Source organism: Filicampus tigris, chromosome 7, assembly GCF_054856515.1.
Source record: "Filicampus tigris isolate MCC_2025a chromosome 7, RoL_Ftig_1.0, whole genome shotgun sequence".
Lineage (NCBI taxonomy): Eukaryota > Metazoa > Chordata > Actinopteri > Syngnathiformes > Syngnathidae > Filicampus > Filicampus tigris.
Window position 1 is genome coordinate 8,236,844 of NC_141223.1, and position 22,675 is coordinate 8,259,518.

Below are 22,675 nucleotides of genomic sequence, written 5' to 3' on the forward strand. Positions count from 1 at the left end.
GATGATATGGCTGAAAAACGTAGCACGATGTAAGTCTTTCATCAGTCGATATAGATAATTATTATTATTAATGGTTTTTTTACCTAATCAAAACAAGAAAAAAACGATTACATTCATTAAATAAGATAAAACAACTATCTAGAGGAAAATTACTATTGAAAATATCTGGTATTTAAAAAAAAAATTAAAAATCAAGGAATCTACATTGTTTACATTGTAATGTAAAGTACAATGTTGTTTACATTCATGCTTCCCTTGCATTGCCACCAATGCATATTTGCAGGTAATGTAAATATTCTATCCCAAAATTGTTGCACTGATACAGTTACATTAACCTTCATTAATTTTTCATACATTGTCTAGCGTCTAAAAAACACCCACCACAAACTAACACTCCCTTGAATTGCATACATTTCAGTTAACCCAGCGTCTTCGACTTAATTTGTTATTGTTTGTTAATTTGTTAGCCGGCTCATTATTGGCGTAAGTAAAACAGGTAGCCCTACACCGGAGCTAGCACGTCATAGACAGGGACCTCCTTTACTTGTACACTATGTATCCATCCATTCGGGGGGTTTAATCATGTTAGTTTACACAATTTGATCTTATTGCAAGTGGTGCACTGCCGACACTGGTCATCTATTTGAACAAACTTAAGCCACATTTCATTTAGAGCGCCTACTAACATGCACTAAGTGTGTGCGTACGTGTGCTTCTTCGTTGGTTCGGTGTCTTCTTCATTTTGACAAACAAGCACTTGGTGGTGTAGGCTCACAAGAACAGTTCCTGTGCACTCATAACACAGTTTTGTGCTTAAAAAAATTCCTTTAACATGCTCGTAATTGGGGCACAAATTTAACACAAAATGCCTTGCAGTTTAAAATCGGGGTTTTCTCCCGTTTTATGTTCTTTTTAATTGAACATTCTATCGAACGTGCTTTCTGTTGATATTTGTTGTCACATGTCTATCGCAATAGATATTGAACTTCATTTATCGCCAAGCTCGATTGTGCGGCAAAGCTAATAACATACAGTACATTGGTTAAATAGAGTTATTTAATTGCTAACTAATTTCACAATTATCTTATAGTATAAGTTAAGTTAAAACTGGGGAAATAAGTGGCATCAAAGTTAAATGTTTGTGTGTCAGGTCACAAACATTCACTTCTTGGCTTGAATTAAGTTTTTGGCTATAGCTAGAGAGTTCCTTATTATGTAAATGTACATTTTAATTCATGAATAATTTACTCTAGGAATTTGTTTTTTGAAGTAACATGTTTTTTTTTTTTTAAATCTTCAAGGTGGCGCTCTCGGACGATACGTCCAGAAGAAGCTCAGTGATCTCAAGATTTTTGAGCAGCCATTTGTGTCTGTGAGGGAGAGCTGGAAAACGGGTATAGCTATCTGTGAGCATTGGGTTGCAGCATGCGAGCATCTAACTGGACAGGTGTGAGAAATATCGAAACAGTGAATAAAACTAATGACAAAATGGTTACAAAAAAAAATTAAACAACTGGATTGACTGAAAAATATTGTAAAAAAAATTGACTGTCATTAATATATCCGTTTTTTTTTAATCCTTTTAAAATTATACTGGCAGGTCTGGAAGAGACATGCTCCTCATCCCTGGAAGGGAAACAAACACTGCCCTCAAACGCTACATTGCCTTGGTAAACGACTGGATGAGGTATACTGCGTCGTTCCAATCCACCTAATCTATCAATCCACCAACCTACATAACATTTTTTTAGTTATGAGTACTGTTTGAATGTTTCTTGCGTTGTTTTATGCATTACTTAGAGCCTGTCTTGATTAATTCAGTGTGAAATGCGCTTTTTCCAAAGGTGGTGTCTCTGCGGGTTTGCCATGAGAAGCTACTGCGTTTGTTACCAGGAGGAAAACAGCAGGCTCTGACTTCAGATTGTGTTTTTGAACCTTTCTCTGGCCTTAACCCTCTCCAGTACAACCCCTACACTGAGGTTAGTTGAGCGAACTGGATATGTGCATGTGAACTAGAGGTAAGATCTTAAACCCAAGCCTGAGTCCGAGTCCTAAAATGTCAATCATTACATTCGGGTCGGGTCGGGCCGGGCTTCTCTCTCGCTGGCTTTTTAAAAAAAATATATATATCTTTATCACCATTATCACCATTTGTTATCATAAATCACCCCTCCTCCTCCCGAGTCCTCACAAATAAACAGAGCTGGGCAGCGTCCCCGGACAATCGGCGTCGATTACATAATCTTTACGTCACATGCAGGTGCCGCGCGAGCAGACACGCCGCCAAACAAAGAAAAAATATCAATCAAAAACAACTGACACACACACACACGCACAACGTGGTGATCGGTGAAATTAAAAAAAAAAAAAAACGGGGCACACATCATTGTGTCTGTGGGACCGCAAGGTACACCACACCATTTTATTTTTTACTGTTTCCTTACTCGACCATGTGTCAGGAGTGCGGCACCTGCAGTCTGTTCTCAACGCCGGTTGGCTGACTCCGACCGGCTGGGACCACCTGGGTCGATTGAATATGCAGGACAAAAACCGGGGACGGAGGGTCGCTGCCCAGCTCTGCAAATAAAATATGAAATTTCGTGTTTGCTTCGGGCTCGGGCCTGCAAATCAAGTTAATTGGTCCGGCTCGGGCTAGGTCGGGCTTTAATACCCGAGGGCCTGGGTCGGGTCGGGCTGGATTTTTTTAGGCCCGATCTTACCTTTAATGTGAACCTGTCTAATGCCAACAGTGTGCCTTACTTATTTCTTGCTGAATGGAATTGGATTATAGCGGTATATTTGTTGGCCATGTCATTATGTAAAACTCTTCCAACAGAAGAGCTTTAACAAAAGTGTCACCTTTACTTAGATGTGACCAAAATATTAGCAACTCTTGTCAAAAACGACACCCACAATAATAAAGATGCGTCTTAAGTAATACCTCTCTGACAGTGTCAATTAAACCACTGATTTTTTTTAAAGACACGAATCTTGCTACACCTCTTGTCTTGGATCCCATCAGATTATGCAAGTTTGCCAAATGTGTCCTAACTGTCTTGTTAAGTGTACATCAGTGAGGGATGAAACATTTTTCTCCCTGATTCTACTTTTTGTTGTATGTTTTTGTAGCCCCTTTGGAGGGCAGCAGTGGCTCAGTTTGAGCGCATCATGGCTCCATCAGAGCGGGAGGTGGCTGGCAGACTAAAGAGCTACATCGCTGACGTACAAGACAACCCACAACAGGTTGTGGAACACCTACAATTCAAATATACACCCAACTCTTGGTTTAATTTTGATGTATGATCACTATAAGTACGTACATGCTTTCTATGTAGCTGTTGCAGGTGTTCCAAAAGCACAAGGAGTTAATCAAGCGGACTACCATCAGAAAAGAGCTGCAGTCGGAGAGAGACACTCTATTGGCCAGACTTCTTGACTATAACAAAGGTGAACTAGATTGTCTGTCTGTGTTTGTCTCTGGCACATTTATTATAGTCTTCCACTGTGTGAACAAAAAACGTACACTTTTGACCCACTCATTAATTACATGAGTTAGATTGATATTCTGTTACATTTTTGTTTTATCCTATCCTATCCTATCCTATCCTATCGTATCTTGTCCTGTCCTATCTATCTATCCATCTATCCATCTATCCATCTATCCATCTATCCATCTATCCATCTATCCATCTATCCATCTATCCATCTATCCATCCATCCATCCATCCATCCATTTTTTTTTTTTAATGAGGGGCATTAACTTTGTCTTTAAACCCTTTTTATAGGGTTGAAGACAGACTTTGAGAGTCGCTGCCATGGAAGTCCAGGAGAGAAGGCTGGCCCACTTATGGGGAGAAACCTCTCCGATGTGGTCAATAAAATTATCTGGGTCCAGCACATCATCCACAAGGTAGCCTTATGACCAATACACATAGCTGTACAGTTCTGTGCAAGCCTTTTGGGCACTATTATTATATTTGCTGGTTTAGCAATGCTATAATAATTGTTTATAGTTATTAAACCTCTAGGTTTCTTAATACAGAAAACATAAAAACATACATCTTAAAATAGGAATGAAAAGTAAAATACAGGGGACCTCCACTACTTGCGGGTGATAAGAACCACACCTGCCTGCGAATAGCAAAAACAAACCTCGAATAATGTGAGATATGTTCCTCCCTAAAAATCAGCCATTAGGTGAATCACAGATATGCGGGCGTCCACTGTGTATTTATTAAATTGTTGCTGTTATTGCAGTGTTTGACATCTTTCATTTTTTATCATTGTGATTGCCCTGTTGTAGAAGCTGTCCCTGAGTCCTTTTTACATGACTTGACCTCACATTAGAACTTCACTATCATCTAAAAATGTACACACAATTAAAATCATCATCATATTCAATCCCAGGAATTTATTTATTTTTATTTTTTTAAGTAAAAGAGTGTCTGAAAATGTCTGGTACTGAATTAGTTCAGAGCAAACTAAAGTTAAGGAAATAAACACTTGACCAACAGATTGCACAACAATGTAAAGCTGCACACCTCTTTAAAACCTACATGTAGTGGAATCCAAATTAAAGTCATTGTTAGATCTCTTTTAAGGTGAAAAATTCACTAAAAAGCGCTAGTGATGGACATTTTATATGTTGGCGAAAAGGTTAAAACTTGTCATTGATTGCTGTATTCTTTCATTCCTACATTAGGTGGAGGACTGTGTCCACATCACTGAGGCTCTGCTGTCAGATCTATCAGGGTTCAAAGGGTTTGTGCATTTCTGTGATGACTTGTTGGAGGTTTTGAGGGCATATGAACAGGAGCAGTTTGAGGACTGGTCCAGAGATTTATTGTCTAGTCTGGCTGATCCCAAGTCAGGACTAAGGTGAGACACAGTTCACCTTTTGCATTTGCACACATTCATATGAATGCTTCAAAGAGTAAATCAATTACAAAATGATTAAAATATTTACTTTGCACTGACATTCCAACAATGCAACAGCCCAACATAGATTAAAAATAAATAAATACTGAATGACAGCAATCCCCAAGCAGTGCCATTGACTATGTGAAGACATAGTTTGCAGGACCGGCATAGGAACAGATAAAAAATATCACACACCATATTAGCAATGCTTCAACATGACTCGGCATATGCCGTAAAGTCTTAGTGTTTGTGTGCACTGTCCTAAAAGATCTCAGATGAAGCAAGTAATCTTGTATCATACAATTGTTGTCTGTGTATTATTTGACACAATGTGGTAACGAAGCGTCACTTTGCATCGGCTGCCCTTGTTGTAAATACCCATTTGAGTTTTTCTTTGGAATCCTATACCACAACTCGTGCCAGTCCTTTGATTCAAATTGTGGAGCAGGAGTGTGGCAGCAACAAAAAAAATATTCCATAAAATCAAAATTAAAAAATGAACTCGCTCGGTCTCATATTTTAGGGGAAACAATTGACCATTTAGGGGCTGTCTGCAGTCTGATGTGCTGTACTCCAATATAATCACACAATCTTTGTCGCTTTAGTCTCCAGGCGAGTGATCGAGTGATGGAACTGGACCATGCAGATGGCAGGTTAAAGATCCATTACTCTGACAGATTGGTCAGTCTGCTCAGGGAGGTCAGGCAGCTCTCTGCTCTGGGCTTTGCTATTCCTGCTAAGATCCAGTTGGCTGCTAACACTGCAGACAAGTTCCATAGGCAGGCCATTGTCCTCAAACAGGTGACTTTTTGTAGTTCCCCGTTCATTATCTTATTTTTTCCCTTCATCTCAATTGGGCTTGCATTATAATACATCTTTATTATGTTATACAGGTGGCCAACTTTTACAACACCATTGACCAGCAAATGATCCCTTCTCAGAGACCAATGATGCTCACACTTGCTTTGGCTTTTGAGCAAGTCATTAAGGTATTCCTAGCATGCTCAAGCAAAAGTAGCTATTTTTGCGTTTTTCCAGGAGCAGAATGTCCTCTTTAGCCACTTAAGTAAAACTATGAATAGACTATATTTTTGCTCATTTTTAAGATGGAATTCATGCAACATGTAAGAAGGAATTCATGCAACATGTAGTGTCTGTGGTGGGAGAGGGTTGTCATGGCAATGGCCTAAATACTACTGTCCTTATTATAAGCCATTTGATTCTTTTCTTCGTCGTGCGGGGGGGGGGGGGGGGGGCATTTGTCACTTCCGTCGACTGAAAATGACATCACAACTGCTCTGGACTCAGGTAAAGACCAGTCACGGCTCAGCTTCAGAAAACAGGTCAACTATGATTGGTCGTTACCTGAGCCCTGAGTTGTGATGTCACTTTCAGTCGACAGAAGTGACAAAATGGCCGCCCCCAGATATGGCTAAATATGGGTGGATAAACTCTTATTCCACAAACGCAATCTTTATCAGAATGGTTTTTTTCAACTAGTGGGCTTGAATGGAACATATTTTTGAAAAAATGGGTTGACTTCCCTTTAACAGTGTCATTCATGGTTATGGTGATGATGTCATAATATAATGTGTTATCTACTGTAACATCTCTTTTCTTGGACAGAATCCTCGCTCTCAGTCAAAAGAATCAGGCAGCAAACTGCACATCACTTGGAACAACCCTAAAGAATTGAAAGTTTACATCTCCAAACTGCAGTCTGCCACTGAGAAACTCTCCACTGAGAACAGGAAGCTGCGCAAATGGCACACGGATTTCACAGACAAGGTTGGAGCTCATCCTTAAGCCTGGTTTTGAGGGAATCATTTCCCCCATTCCTGTTATGTACTGAATGTATTTGTGGACACTATCCCACAATTGGCTTGATGTTCATCTTTGTGTGTGTTCCCAAGGTGGTGACATTGATGAATGTCGACTTGCTGAGACATCAACAACGGTGGAAAGATGGCCTCCAGGAGCTCCGCACCGGCTTTGCCACTCTGGAAGCTCAGGTAATGATCGTTTGTACTTGTGTGCATGTGTTACCATGAAATTGATGTATCATTGTGCTTGATTGAGGCTGAAGGATTTAGTAAAAAAAACAAAAACATGTTTTTTCATTCAACAAACATCGCCTTTGTATGTTGAAATTCAGGGCTTTAGGTCTGATGACATGCTGGCATGGCGGCAGCACTGGAATCATCAGCTATACAAGGCCCTTGAACATCAGTATCAGACTGGATTAGAAGCTCTGAACAAGAATCTACCCGAAATACACATAGACCTTACTTTCAAGTGAGTGCCACATCTTCATTGTTATCCACTATCCCTCGTTTCAGTTTCATCAACTATAGTCTCAGTGACCTTTCTCTGAGCAGACAGGGCCGGTTGCAGTTCCAACCGCCATTCGAGGAGGTACGAGCACGTTATTACAGGGAGATGAAGAGGTTCATCTCAATCCCGAACCAGTTCAAAGGTGTCAGCGCACCGGGCGATCCGGTTATCTTCGGTGCTATGATTGACACAAATGCTTTTGGGTTCCTCACCATCTTCAACAAGGCAGAGGACCTCTTTAGCCGCTTGCAGGCTATTCAACAAAAATACAAGGTGCGTGAGCAACAATACACTGATGGTGACAGTACACTGATGGTGACAGTGATTATGTATATATATATATATATATATATATATACATATGTATGTATGTATGTATGTATGTATATATATGTATATATATGTATGTATATATATGTATATATGTATATATATATGTATGTATGTATGTATGTATATATATGTATATATGTATATATATATGTATGTATGTATGTATGTATATATATGTATATATATATATATGTATGTATGTATGTATGTATATATATGTATGTATATATATGTATATATATGTATGTATATATATGTATGAATATGTACAGTAATTTTTGTTGTTCTTATACTTATATTCAACTTATATGTGAATGTTATTTGCTACATTACTTTGCTTTTTAGTGCTTCACTAGCAAAATGGTTCAAATAAAATGACACTTTCATTTAAATAATTACGCAGGCTGGTAGATGTCTTTTGTCTACAGTCATTCATCTCAGTTTGACAGGGAAAGACCAACCTCTTTTGTTTCCTGTTTTTAATATAGTCGTTGTTATTCTTTGTTAAATATCATTTCTCGTTTCTGACACAGTTGCATTTAAAACGAGGAAGCATGCATGTCTCACAATTTTTGTGTGCATGTGTACGTGCATTTATTCATGTGTTTGTTGTGTTTTGTTTGTTTGATTTTAGGAGTGGGTGGTACTGGGCCAGGTAGATTTGGAGAAGTTAGTAGAGAAACATCTGACCTCTGTGCAGGATTGGGAAAGAAATTTCAAGGCCCTGAAAGCCAGAGGGAAAGAATCAGAACGTCTTCCCAGGTACATATTACACAAAACAACAAGTAAAATCTTGAAACTCTTTGGATACTTTTAAGAACTGATACAGTAAAAGCAAACTATTCACATTATGTTTTTAAGAGAAGGGGAACATTTTTGTTGTTATTTTTAAATCCGTTCATCAATTTTGTGTAGCGCTTTTGCCTTAGGATTGCAGGTGGGTTGGAGCCTATCCATAAAAAATGGGTTGTGGGTATTTGGGCATTAAAATAATGGATAATGAACAAGCAGAATGAACAATGGCAGAATGAACAAGTGCGCTATCAAGCAACAATGGACAATTATTTCACTTTTAGCACTATTTGAACGAATGTCTTATGCATGCCCTTTATTTTTGGCAGCCAGGAGAAGGTTGACTGTGTCACAGTCAACTGTGAGCCACTGAAAGCTGCCATCGATGGACTGATCCAGAGGCTCTTTGATCTGCTTCTTATGTCTCTTCGGAAGTCCATACAAGGTAGAGGGCATATATATATATTTTTTTACCAACCAGAAGACAACATTTTAAATGCCTTTCTTTACCCTTTTTTTCTGTTGTTGTGTACTAATTCTATGCATGATTGTTGTTGTTTGATGACATCAATTTTGCTTATCTTTGGCTGGATTTTAGGTCATACACAGGCCATAGACAGTTTTGTGTCCGAGTCAATGGAGACCTTGTCCACACGACCAGAAAATATTGAAGCAGTTAGTGCTGCCAGTGGCAAATATCACCAGATAGTGGCCAACAAACCTGAGGTAAGAGACAAATAACTCATACTCTATTTACAACAGAATAAAAAATTGCATTTTACTATATTCAAATGAATCATTTTCTTTTGAGGCTCCTTAGATTCCCAATAAGAGTAATTTTACTACTTTAAATGTAAAATATTTCAAAATCCAATACAGACTTTTCTAACTTAACCAAATTGAGAAAACAAATATTCATCTTTACAGCACAAAACATATTCCTTCTAGTTGGAGTCAAAAGTGACGCCACTTAGGTATTGGTAGGTCATGCAGCTGAGGATTTACTTTATGGGTATGACTAGATCCTGCCTCAGTTCAAGTCGGCAGAGGAGAAGAACCGGTTGCTGCGAGCAGTATCTGGGGCGGGGCTGGACTCCCTCTCATCTCTGAGGGCCAAATGGGACAAACTGGAGCTTGTCATGGAGAGCCATCAGCTCATGATCAAAGATCAGGTATACCAACAGAACATCATGGTTTGGCTTCTTGATGGGGCACATTTTCTGCAGCAGCTTTTACCTGCTGGCACTTATTTCATACTGCATCTCCAGAGCACCTTATCCCCTTACTAACAGTAAATCCCATTTAGTCCTTATATCTGCCGGTGGCTGACTCTTTTCAATATCGTTGATGCTCAACTCCTTTCCTAGGTGGACGTGATGCGAAGTCACGCCTCAGATCGTATCAATGCCTACAGGGCAGATCTGGAGAGGTTCAAGGCCCGCTGGGACCAGCTGAAACCCAAAGAGGAAATGCTTGAGTCTGGTGATCATGAATCCCTACTTGCCAGTCTTCAAACCATCAGAGATAAGCAGCAAGAGTTCCAGGAGTTAGAATTAGTGCGCAGTAAACTAATGTGAGTGGTTTACTATCTATCTTATATAAGGCATACCGTTAGAATCAAATTTCCACTCCTAGTGCTGTCAAGAGGATGCATGGGTTCTGATCTTACCACCCTCTTTTTCTCTTTACCCTACTTCTCCTGTCCTTAGTGAGGACTGTGTCTACTTTGACCTGGAGGTTTCAACTTTCCCTCTGGCTGGAGAGACAAAACAAGACATGGAGGAGTATAGCCAGATGTGGGGTCTATATGAGGAGTGGCACCAAGGCTTTACAGAAAAGGCACAGGAGGACTGGATTTCATTCAGGTAAAGTAACAAACACGGTTCAAAAGCATACCATAAATGCAATTTTTATTCTTTAAAGACAAAAGTCAACCCAAACATATTTTTTTTCAAGAATATGTTCTATGCAAGGCCATTAGTTGAAACAAGGCATTCTGATAAGTATTGCGTTTGTGGAATAAGAGTTAATCCACCCATTTTTAGCCATCTCTGGGGGTGGTCATTTTGTTACTTCTGTTGACTGAAAATGACAATGACAATCACAACTGCTCAGGGCTCAGGTAACGACCAATCACGGCTGACCTTTTTTCTGAAGCTGAGCCGTGATTGGTCGTTATCTGAGCATTGAGCAGTTGTGATGTCATTTTCAGTCGACAGAAGTAACAAAATGGCCGCCCCCTTAGATGGCTAAAAAGTGGTGGATTATGCTGCTTAACTCATATTCCACATACGCAATATTAATCAGAATGTCGTGTTTCAACTAGAGGACCTGCTGGGAACTTATTCTTGAAAAAAACGTGTTTGGGTTGACTTCCTTTTAAACATTTTTTTTTTTGCTGTAACATTTTTTTTCTCCATTTTACAGGAGTAAGACCTATCTTTTTGAGGAATTTCTATTTACATGGCAGGACAAACTTCGGAAGCTGGAACAACCTACAGCCATTTCTGTTAAACTACAAGCAGAAGTGGATAAATATAAGGTACACAATACAGTTAAAGAAAAACAATTCTGTCTCAGTTGATTTCTTATACATTAAATGAGATTACGTGTGCATCTTTTATACTCAGCAATTAACCTAAACCTTGCATTGTAAAATATACGTTGCTAATGATTTTTTTTTTTTATCAAATACTATATTATTTACAAAAGAAAAGTCATCAATGGGACTCTTTTTAATTTACTAAAATTGTGTCTAAAGGGATTCAGATATTAAGGGATTGAGTTCCTGCCCCACTTAGTTGTTGTGTTTGTGTTTGACTTTGAATGTTTCAATTTAACTTTTCCACCTGTGTGTTCAGAACATTGTTCCAGTGCTGAAGTATGTGCGTGGGGAACACCTGTCTCAAGACCATTGGTTGGACATGTTCCGTTTGCTTGGTCTTCCAAGGGGGATGACTTTAGAAAGACTCACCTTTAATGACCTTCTTGGAGTGGCAGATAACATTATTACAAAGGCCATGGAGCTGAAGGTACAATACAGTGGATATAAAAACACTGTTCAAATGTCAGGTATTTGTGACATAAAAAAGTGAGAGTGAAATAAATCATTTCAAATCATTTTTGACCATTTATGTGACCTATGATGACCAATTGAAAAAAAAAAAAAGAAATCTTGCACACCCTCTTATAACTAGGAATATCCCTTTGTTCAGAATTAACCACCTAACTCACACATTTTCCCACATGTCTTTGGGAGATTTTGTCATGGCTGATGAAATCTAGGTTAACTTTTTGTGCCATGATTGAACAAGGTATTTCTGGCACAAACACAGCACTGCTCATTCCCAAAGGAAGACTGCAGTTGCATAGTGTTGGCAGCACCATGATCTCAAAAGATTTCTTTCTTTTTTTCTGTTGAGTTGTACGGGTTATAGGTCACATTAATGGCGGAAACATTTTGAATTGATTTATGTTGGTCACATTTATTATATCACAAAAACCTCCATATGAACTGGGTTGTGTAAACTTTTTGATCCACTATACCAGGGGTGGGCAATTCTCGTCCTCGAGGGCCGGTATCCTGCATATTTTCTATGTCTACATGCTGCAACACACCTGATTCAAACGATCTTATATAATCAGCAACGTCTGTAGACGCTTGATAACGATTCAAATCATTTGAATCATATACACGCTCACACACAGGGAAAATTATTTGTCTACCTAAATATTTTATCACCCTCGTTAATTCAGGAAAATGAAACAGCTGTTTGATTCAGCACAGTCACATTTTAGAAATTCAGATTTTTTTTCTTAACCAGTTAAATTAGTTGGATACCAGTTCTCATTTACATTGTTTTATTTACTGATTTATAGTTTAATAGGTACTGTTTATATAATTTGGAATGAACAATTTGCTACGTATATCTTATAAATGCACAGAAATGGGATCAATCACAACAGCTATATCAAGAAAATGTACCTTTACAAAAATAATCTCAGTTTTGAGTGACAATTCTGGAAGTATTGGGCTTATTGTAGTACTGTAGTGCTACCGTACACTTCGTCTTAGTGAGAGGTGTTCAATTAATTGTAATTTATAAAAGGTCATGAAAAAAAGAAACATCTTCAATTGATTCTGGTAAAAGAAAACACAATCCATGTACTGATGGAATGCAAAAATATTGAAATGTTGCTATGGTTTTGAATCGTTTCTCGTTCGCTTAATTGTTGTTTCTTTCGTTCTGTGATGAAGTTGGCATCTGCGGTTTTCAAATTCAAATCAAACTTATCTTCATACCTGGCGAAATGTATGTTTTATGTGTGTGTAGGACCTGAACAGCCGTGCCCAGGCAGAGGTGACAATCAGAGAAGCACTGAGAGAGTTGGATTTGTGGGGAGCAGCAGCTACCTTTAACCTCACAGAGTACACTGGCAGCAGTGGCCACACTATAAACATCATCAAAGACTGGAAGGATATAGTCAGCCAGGTAGAAAGAAGCATACACACGCTGAGCACACATTAATAGTGGTTGTGAATACTGTATACCGGTACATATTTGTTTTTTAAAAGCTGTTTAAGGGGGTGAGGGGTACAAGTATGGATTTATATTGTGGCCTCCAGCATGGTATACTGTACTGTTAGAACCCAGGGAATGCGGCTGTACGCATTGCCTCATCACAAATAAAATACCTGAAGCCATTCCCAAATTCAGCCGGTATAGTATTGCAGTATCTCAAACAGTTACTTTATAACCCTTTATATCCAGCACAACAACTGCACAAAAGTCACAATTATAGTAAACATTTAGAAAAATACTTTGAGGCCATAAATGTAAAATGAACAAATGAAAGTGAAAGTGCGGCAATTGAAAGTGCTTGCCACCTACTTCATTTTACGCCGTCTGGCCATAATAGGTCCATGTGCACACTTTTGGGTCCAGATCCACCAGTTGAGCATCCTGCCCTACAACTATGCATTGCGTACTGCAATTTATGTGATATTAGTTTTGTGACTCTTTGAACACAACGCATTGTAAAATCCTATTTATCCAGAATATGGGACAGGCATCATGGCCATGTTGAAGCAGGACATCTTGGCAATAATAAGTTTCCATCCATTATCCAAACCGCTTATCCTCACAAGGGTCGCGGGCGTGCTGGAGCCTATCCCAGCTGTCTTTGGGCAGTAGGTAGGGTACACCCTGAACTGGTTGCCAGCCAATCGCGGGACACACAGAGACAAACAAACATTCACACTCACAACCACACCTAGGGGCAATTTAGAGTGCCCAATTAACCTACCATATATGTTTTTGGAATGTGGGAGGAAACCGGAGTACCCGGAGAAAACCCACGCAGGCACGGGGAGAACATGCAAACTCCACACAGGAAGGTCGGGGCCGGATTCAAACCCACAATCTCAGCACTGTGAGGCGGACGTGCTAACCAGTCGGCCGCCCATAATAAGTTTGTGTTACAGTATATTACTCGGTGACTTTATTAATATCCTATGAGAGAATCTCTATTGTTCCACTTCATTTTAAATTTGCTGTACATTGAGCAATTATTTTGTGAGACTGCAGTCATTGAGATTTATACCCCATTTCCAAATACCATTTAAGGGCCAACGGATTTGGGAGTGTTAAATTCATTGAGTAGTGACTAACTGCCTCAAAGCAGACACATAAATCCTCAGCTTCAGTTTTGTTTAGACTAGCGAACTTTTTTACCTTATGATTTATAGCTCATACAAACTATCTGTCCCCTTACAAAGCATGATGAATTCCGTTTTGTCATATGGTCTATACACTATTGTCCTGATTTACTCAACATTTGCCCCTGCAAAAACGGCTGCAATTTTGATTGCTCTCGCAAACTGCTGTAGAAGCTACTGTAATTAAACTAACCGTGCGCACCAACGAATGTATCTTCCAAACACACAGTTAATTTTCTTCTAGGAGGACTACCGGTATATACAAATAGGTTAAGTAAGCATGCTGAGTGTGATTTTGTCAAACCTCAGACGATTGATTTTGCATATTTAAAACCGTGTCTTAAAGGCAGGTGCAAACAGCACCGCTGTGCATTACCATGACACGGAGGTGCAATCAAAATGAATCTGTTTTAAACACAGTGTTATGAAGGATGGGTATATACATCCAGTCGGCACACATTTGGGGTCGGGGATGAATAGCATCAAACAAAACATGACCATGATGTGGTTGCTGGCTTCACCAAAATTGTATGTGTGAGAGATTCTCGTCTCTGTAGCTCTGTAATATGTTTGTTTGCTGCTTTCATTACTTCAAACTTCATTTTGTACTTGCGGTGCCCGCCTAAATGATCTATCCAAGGTGCACTCTAAAAACAGTTGGGCTATAAATTACACAATTTTGGGTCAAAAATGGACCGATCCACATATTGGGTCAATGTGACCCACCTTCTTGTGTTGTTTTATAAAAAACAGCCCAATTTGGGGGTTTGTTTTGTACTAAAACAACCCAGAAATTTGGGTCAAGTTGACCCAAGTAGTGGATCGGTTCATTTTTTACCCCAAATTGTGTTATTTTGAACCCAACTGTTTTTAGAGTGTGAAAAACATCAGAGCTACAGTACCAAAAGTGCGAAACCCCCTTTTCTATTCAGCAGCCTCCACCACTTTTAGCATCCACTATTTGGGATCTTCATAAATGAGGCCCGATGCATGAACATCAATCTCTTGTAACTTGTATTACTGTGTCTGCCTGTAATAACTGTTCATTTGTAATCGCGTTGCATATACAGTAAGACAGAATATAGTGCAGTCTGCAACTCAGCATACAGAACAATGTTTTACTTTGCAAAACTCATTTGTTCTGTCATAGTTCAGGCAGGTCATTTAAATGACATTTTGCCAAGATGAATTGTAATTGCTCCAAATATATAGCTATTGTCAGTCACATCAACAGACAATTTTGGAGGAAATCTTTTGAGTTAAGCCATTATCGGCTTCATTGCCAATTTGTGTCCATCCAGGTGGGAGATAACCGCTGTCTGCTGCAGTCTCTGAAAGACTCTCCCTACTACCGCAACTTCCACGATAAGGTCAGATGAACGTACAGATTTGGGTGCTTTAAATAAACAGAAATAATTAGGATTAAAAAAAAAAGATAAACATAACTACCAGTATATGTACATTTGCTCCCATATACATTCAGATCAACTTGTGGGAGGTACGTCTGTCAGACTTGGATGAATACCTACTAAGTTTAAATGCCATCCAGAGAAGATGGGTTTATCTGGAGCCCATCTTTGGACGGGGAGCATTGCCCCGAGAGGAGGCCCGCTTCAAACGAGTTGATGAAGACTTCAGGTAATTGGAGTAAAGGTCTGAGTTCTGCGAGGTGATGTTGGAAAAATGTATAATGTTTGTCATACCCCAAGTCCCCCTGATTTTTAATACTTCAAATAGTTTGGGATAGTTTTATACAGGTTTGATAGAAAAATATGAAGGAACAGAGCAGACTAAAATAAACCCAATTATCTCTCTCAGTTTTTTGGGGGGCTGAAAAGAGTTTTTCAATCTGAATTATTCACACATTATTCAGATATAACTGGGGAGCATGATGATGAAGTGCAGCCAATGAGTCAATGGTCAACCATGAATGACCATTGTGTTTTATGTATCATTATTGCCAGTAACACCATTTCCATGGGGAATGCTATATTTTCAATAGAAATAATGCATTTTCTCACACGAAAAAAACCCACCCACACAGATCGATACATTTTCTGGCTTAATTGGAGCTCAGGTATGCTTAGTGGGGCTTCGCCTTCTTTTGTCCCCATGGAACTTGAGCTATGATTCTATGATTATAAATTCCGGGAAACACCATGGAGAAGACCCTAGTGAGTGCCATAAAACCATGCTTGGAAGGGTTGGTGTTGAAGGAATTGGTAAAGATCCCTGACCTTCAACCCCATCAAACACATCTGTGATGTGTAACATTTTTTCTCACGCTCTGCACAGGTCTCCCAATATTTTCGTCACTACTGTCACTACATTACAGGATATGTGCTGTAAACATTAATTCCAAAATCCCATGTTCCACAGGTCTATCATGTCAGACATCCAGAGGGACAATAGAGTTATTTCTCTAAGCTCAAGGGCTGGCATCAGAAACTCCCTGGTGACCATAATGGACCAGCTACAGCGCTGCCAAAAGTCACTCAATGAGTTCCTGGAGGTACATACAAACCAAAAACACCAACACAAGGCATATATCCCTTCATGTATAACTGCTTCATATGTCAGTGTGTGACTGTTTTAGGAGAAGCGCTCGGCCTTCCCAAGGTTTTATTTTATCGGTGATGATGATCTTTTAGAGATTCTTGGTCAGGCCACCAACCCAACGGTTATCCAGTCACACCTCAAGAAACTGTTTGCAGGTCACAAACCTTTAGTCCTTTATTCTGTGAATGTTTTTTTTTTCTGGCTTTAGTGGACACCATTAAAATCTGAAGCTTTGTAGCTTGAAGAGGGAACCTAATCAATGTACTACCTGCACAGGCATCCATAGTGTTGTGTTTGATGACCAGTGCCAGCACATCGTGGCCATGTGTTCCTTGGATGGAGAGATGGTACCTCTCAGAAATACTGTTCACGTTTCCAGCCTTGTGGAGGTAAATAATGTGGAGTGTGATATATAGACCATAGAAAAACTTTTTAATTTTCCATTTTTCATTTCAATACAGACACAGTCTGTTGCTCAGTGTTTCTAAATATTTATGCTTTTATAGGTGTGGTTAAATGAACTGTCCAAGGAAATGAAGGAGACTTTGAGGGAAATGCTGTATGAATGTGTCAGTGCAGGGAGAAAAGGGGATGTCGACCCCTCACGTTATCCGTCACAAGTACGTATACGTAATTTTTTGTACTGTTTTTGATTCAGGTTTTTGATTCAAGTTCGCTTCTCTTCTCTTCATATTTTTAGGCCACAGCCCATTTCAATGAAAAGGCCTGAAAAGTCAAAATTGTATTTTTTGGGTGTAGATTTTGTGTCTTGCAGAGCAAATCCAGTTTACTGAAGATGTAGAGCGAGCACTCAAGGAACACAGTCTACAGCAGCTGGAGTTGGAGCTCAGTGCCAAGCTGGAACACTACACCACAGTTGATACCAGCACTGATGATCAGACAAATACAGGTTGGCCTCCTGTAGTTTTCAACTCAACTTTATTTATAGAACAATTTAAAAACAACCACAGCTGCATACAAGGTGCTACACACACACACATATACACGTATATACACGTTTTACTTTGCATGTACATTTACATGTATTATCACATTTTACCCATGCAGTTGTTCATATAATTATGGCCCTGTACAGACACTGGTATTCTGCAACTGAAGTTGAAGGCCTTGATTCTGGACATCATCCACAACATCAGTGTGGTGAAGCAGCTGAAGCAAGCAGGAGTCCGCAACCTTGAGGCCTGGGCCTGGCAGAAGCAACTTCGCTTCTACATGGGATCTGATAAATGCTGCCACATTCATATGGTGGATGCACAGTTCAGCTACACTTATGAGTACCAGGTGGGCAACTCCAACTGGTGGTGCCACCTCCATTTTTCTTTTTTACAACAATACACTTCCTGCACAGATTCAGGGGAAGGCTTCTCTTCCACCATAACCTTGTGATAATTATTGAAGAGGACATCTGCAAGGATACTTTCCATAACATTTGGTCACATTCGATTCTAATAACGTGTGTCATCATTAATCACCTTTACAAAACTAAAAATAGCAAAATCATCATTTGATGTCAGAATCTAAATGGGAAGATACATTTAGTGCTGAACATTTGATTCACAATAGTGTCTGAGTGAGAATATCTACTCCGGTGGAAGTCATTTGTCAGACATCATATTTGTGGATGAGCATTCAAGACAGATAAATGACTCAATCTCATGCCACTCAGTAGAGTGTAGTCCTCTGCTAACCTTGTCCTCATTTGGATCAAGACACCTGGCTTCACATCCTGGATATGCATGAAGTACAAGATTGTCAGATGTTAATTACACCCCCCCCTCCAAAAAAAATCCTAATTTGGACCCAAGTACATCTCTAAATTTCAGTTAAATAAAACAAAATCTAATAACAAATATGGGAACAATCAGAAATTAAAACATTGTATCATTTAATAATTTGATCAGTCTTTGATCAAAAAGCTCCTGTATAATTTAATGTCACACACTTTGGCAAGCCGTAGTGAGATAGTAATACTCACACTCACAATACTGTATAACACAGCAGAATTGTCCCTGACCACACACTCTGGTTTCTGTCCAATTAAAAGTATGTAAAACTAAGAAAAAAATGCTAAATGCTTGCTAAATTTGGAAACACATTTTTAATTGGACGGTGATTATATCCATGTTCAACTACACTCATCCAAGTTTACAGCAACCATTAATGTGTCTTTGGTGTGGTTTTGCGAAATGAAATAGGCATGGCATATTTGGCATTTGGGGAACTTTTCATGGTGCAGATTTCTTAATGTGCCAGGAATATACTACCATTTGGGGGAGCTGTTTATTTATGAATGGTTGTAAGTGTAGGCACGTTGAGCTCATTTGAAAAGACACTAAAAGCATCTGTCATTTTGTTTTGCTGGTCACTCAATTGTTTTCAGATTCTGTGTCTCTTAATCACCCACCTGCTTTCTCTAGTCACATGGTATCATCCTGTCATCCTGGTGATCTTCTCTTTTTCTCTCAATTCCCTCACCATTTCCTCTCTCTCTCTCTCTCTCTCTCTCTCTCTCTCTCTCTCTCTCTCTCTCTCTCTCTCTCTCTCTCTCTGTCCTTGTTGTCTTGCAGGGGAATGCGGCAAAGCTGGTCCACACTCCCCTGACTGATAAATGCTACCTGACTCTGACTCAGGCCATGAAGATGGGGCTTGGGGGCAACCCCTATGGGCCGGCTGGAACAGGCAAGACTGAGTCGGTCAAAGCCCTGGGTGGGCTGTTTGGGCGCCAGGTGTTGGTGTTCAATTGTGATGAGGTAAAAATGTGGTCTTGGTGTGTGGAGGAATAATGCATAATCACTCATTATACTCACCAAAATCACTCATTTTAGATAATATAGCATTTATTAATTACTGGCTTTATATTCAGTGCAAGAAAGACATGATTCATTTGTAAACACAGCTTTTAAACACTGTAGATATCTTGGGTTTTAACCAGGCTAAATCTGATCACATCAGATATCTATAGGACTGGTACATTCTCTTCTTTAATCTTTGTTTGTCAGTTCATGGCATGAATAATTGCAAATATGTGACTACAAAAGGCAGAGCAAATGAAAGTCTCTCTGTCTCTGTTTACTTTTCATCCAGGGTATTGATGTGAAATCAATGGGACGCATTTTTGTGGGCTTGGTGAAGTGTGGCGCATGGGGCTGCTTTGACGAGTTCAATCGTTTGGAGGAGGCAGTGCTATCTGCAGTTTCTATGCAGATTCAAGCCATTCAAGACTCCCTTAAACATCACAAGCACACATGCGAACTGATGGGGAGGGAGGTCAGTGCATACAAACTAATGCAATACCATGCAGTTTTGCAAGTATGGATGCCAAGTTCATTTTGTCTGAATGCCGATGTTTTTAGACGATTCTCTTCTTTAGTTCAGTGGCTCGTAACACTGTAGATGTGTACTGTACTTTAACAAATACTGAAGTGTCGGGTGTAGGGCTGGGAAAAAACATTGTGATACTTTTTATGCCAAGTATCAATAAGTTGATGAAGTATCGATACTTTTGATACCTTTTGTTGTGTAATGTTTTGCATGTTGCATAACATACTTTTGGAACATTTAAGGTCCTTAAAGTTTCGCTTTTTTTGAATGGAGTTTTATTTAGCGCACTCCTGTGTATCAGGAACAGTTACTGGAACAGTTTATGAACTTTTCAATCGTGACACTTGAATAAATGTCAAACGGCACTTAAGTTAAAACTTTGGAAACGCATGCCTTTTAACATATATTTTTATATTATTTAAGTTTCGCAATACGTATCGGATCACACCTAAAGTATCGGGATCCGTAACGGATTAGTACAAAAGTGTATCGTCCCAGCCCTAGTCGGGTGCATTACTTTCAGCCTACTTATTCAGAACCTATTTCATTGTTTATTAATCTTCTACAAAATAAGTTAGACTATGAAGAAGTTAGTATGAATGAATGAATGAATTCATTCATTCATTGATGAATTAATCCCTCTCTCAGGTTGAATTAGACCCAAACTCTGGAGTGTTCATCACGCTGAACCCAGCAGGAAAAGGTTACGGGGGCCGTCAGAAACTTCCAGACAACCTAAAGCAGCTGTTCAGGCCCGTGGCAATGAGCCGGCCTGACAATGAGCTTATTGCTGAAGTCATTTTGTACTCGGAGGGCTTCAAAAACGGAGAAATACTGGGTCGCAAACTGGTTGCAATCTTCAACCTGGCTAGGTAAATTTGTATTCAGTTGTGCTGTGGGTGTATTTTGTGTTTTTAAAGCCATGTAACAGCAATGACTTATATTGCGGTCTATTGATTCTGTGAAAAAGTTATGTTCGCACTTGGACCAGCCCTGCAGTCAATTGAGAATGGTTAAGCAAGTTTCTTTTCTTTTTGTGTCAAGGGAGCTGTTGACCCCGCAACAGCACTACGACTGGGGTTTGCGTGCTTTGAAAACAGTGCTGAAGGCCTGTGGTAGTTTGCTGCAGCAACAGAGGAAGAGTCATGACAAGGACAAAAGTAAGACCCTCTATGAATACTTTCGATATTTCAAACCTTGCAAAACATCTGTACTTTGTCTAGCAGGGCCACCTATCTGGTAGCCGCAAGCCGTATATATTACAGCAAAAACGTCAATATTATGAGCGGCTGAAAACATTAGGGCCTGACCGATATGGATTTTTTTGGGCCCACTGTCGATTCCAATATTTTTCAGTAAGAATCCAACAACTGATTAATCAGCCGATCATTTTAATAAAAAGTATAATGAATAGCATAACTTATTTCTGGTCCCTTAATAATTACGACAACAAATATATTAATTGCAGGCAGAATATTAGATTTTTTTTTTTTTTACAATATTTTGTCCTTTAGTATTTGTTTAGCGTAAGTACAAGACATGGAAAAAAGCATGAACTAATGAATTTAGCTTTGGATTAAATGATACACTTATGCCTTACATAAGTGAAGTTACTGGCAAAACATGATTACTGCATAATGTCCTTTAACATTTCTTCAACTTTGAAGAAATGTTATGAGCTGATGTGCTGAGCTGAAAATTAATTCAATAGAAAAAGAAATTCAAGACTGATTGCTGAGAATACACACTACCAAACCCAAATGTCCGGTACAGGCCGAACAGTGCCCCCCAAACATTGCTTTCGTATGCACTGATCACTAGCGCAATTAAGCTAGATGCTAAAGCTAATGTGAACACTAGTGATCCACTTTTTGTCACTTCAGTGATCGGCAAGAAAAGGATCGTGTTACAAAAGCACGAGCGCTGCAAATGCCGTGGCAAGTAGCAGCACGGCTCAGCTCCGTAACGTTGGTGGCATCAACATTCGCATCGAAGGCGAAGGCATTTAAATGCATTGAAAATAAGTCATAATGTGCTCATTTCTCAACCAATTTTCTTGAAGCTTACTTTCTTGTCACTGCCAAAGCATGTGCTATCAATACAGAAATGCATTTTGGGATTTTTTTTGGTATTTGTGACATCCACGAAATCGGAAGGGGGCAAAACGTTGCCCATACGAGCTTTATCATTGCCATAGACTCTATGGTAATGACGGTAAAGGCACTTGTTTTCCAGATGCATTGCGTGGTGCAATACATTCACTTAATGCAGTTACAAGGATGTTAATTCTTGTTATATATCGTCGCTGTCCTGTGAAGTACACATATGTCCAATTTTGAAAATTGTTTTAGTTTTCACGTTAATGCGATGTCTAGCACGGAAACACCATTCACATAAAAATAAGAAAAATTAAAAAAGGACAGCGACGATATGCTTGTTTGTGTTACTTGTAAGGCAAGGCTAGTCAAGGCAGTTTTATTTGTGTAGCATATTTAATACACAAGCCAACTCATTGTGCTTCATACAAAGTACAAGCAAAGACACAACACCTAAAAGCATTTAAAAACACAACAGGAAAAGGCCCTGTATCGGCCAATGTAATCGGCTAGGACGATTAATTGGTCAGGCCCTAGAAAACAGATCTGATAAATGTGTGGTTGTGCAATACAGGCAACG

At 39.3% G+C, this 22,675-nt stretch overlaps 1 protein-coding gene across 9 annotated transcripts in view; it reads left to right on the forward strand.

The window, feature by feature from the left end:
- Positions 1-22,675, forward strand: part of dync2h1 (dynein cytoplasmic 2 heavy chain 1) — a 116,945-nt gene that overhangs the window by 3,552 nt on the left and 90,718 nt on the right. For all 9 annotated transcript variants that reach the window (XR_015087414.1, XR_015087415.1, XR_015087413.1 and 6 more), the window contains exons 6-39: positions 1,302-1,447; positions 1,601-1,687; positions 1,845-1,979; positions 3,130-3,243; positions 3,336-3,447; positions 3,786-3,910; positions 4,703-4,878; positions 5,526-5,721; positions 5,814-5,909; positions 6,547-6,708; positions 6,834-6,932; positions 7,076-7,215; positions 7,299-7,527; positions 8,222-8,349; positions 8,709-8,824; positions 8,978-9,105; positions 9,402-9,551; positions 9,747-9,952; positions 10,089-10,244; positions 10,807-10,921; positions 11,241-11,411; positions 12,714-12,872; positions 15,400-15,468; positions 15,582-15,736; positions 16,478-16,610; positions 16,695-16,812; positions 16,934-17,046; positions 17,164-17,277; positions 17,417-17,567; positions 17,754-17,959; positions 19,246-19,428; positions 19,763-19,945; positions 20,648-20,871; positions 21,044-21,159. Coding sequence is in view for 2 of the 9 variants with exons in the window: in XM_086035227.1 (XP_085891353.1) it covers positions 1,302-1,447; positions 1,601-1,687; positions 1,845-1,979; positions 3,130-3,243; positions 3,336-3,447; positions 3,786-3,910; positions 4,703-4,878; positions 5,526-5,721; positions 5,814-5,909; positions 6,547-6,708; positions 6,834-6,932; positions 7,076-7,215; positions 7,299-7,527; positions 8,222-8,349; positions 8,709-8,824; positions 8,978-9,105; positions 9,402-9,551; positions 9,747-9,952; positions 10,089-10,244; positions 10,807-10,921; positions 11,241-11,411; positions 12,714-12,872; positions 15,400-15,468; positions 15,582-15,736; positions 16,478-16,610; positions 16,695-16,812; positions 16,934-17,046; positions 17,164-17,277; positions 17,417-17,567; positions 17,754-17,959; positions 19,246-19,428; positions 19,763-19,945; positions 20,648-20,871; positions 21,044-21,159 (4,911 nt within the window). In the remaining 7 variants the exon portion in view is untranslated. The remainder of the gene's footprint in view (positions 1-1,301; positions 1,448-1,600; positions 1,688-1,844; positions 1,980-3,129; positions 3,244-3,335; positions 3,448-3,785; positions 3,911-4,702; positions 4,879-5,525; positions 5,722-5,813; positions 5,910-6,546; positions 6,709-6,833; positions 6,933-7,075; positions 7,216-7,298; positions 7,528-8,221; positions 8,350-8,708; positions 8,825-8,977; positions 9,106-9,401; positions 9,552-9,746; positions 9,953-10,088; positions 10,245-10,806; positions 10,922-11,240; positions 11,412-12,713; positions 12,873-15,399; positions 15,469-15,581; positions 15,737-16,477; positions 16,611-16,694; positions 16,813-16,933; positions 17,047-17,163; positions 17,278-17,416; positions 17,568-17,753; positions 17,960-19,245; positions 19,429-19,762; positions 19,946-20,647; positions 20,872-21,043; positions 21,160-22,675) is intronic.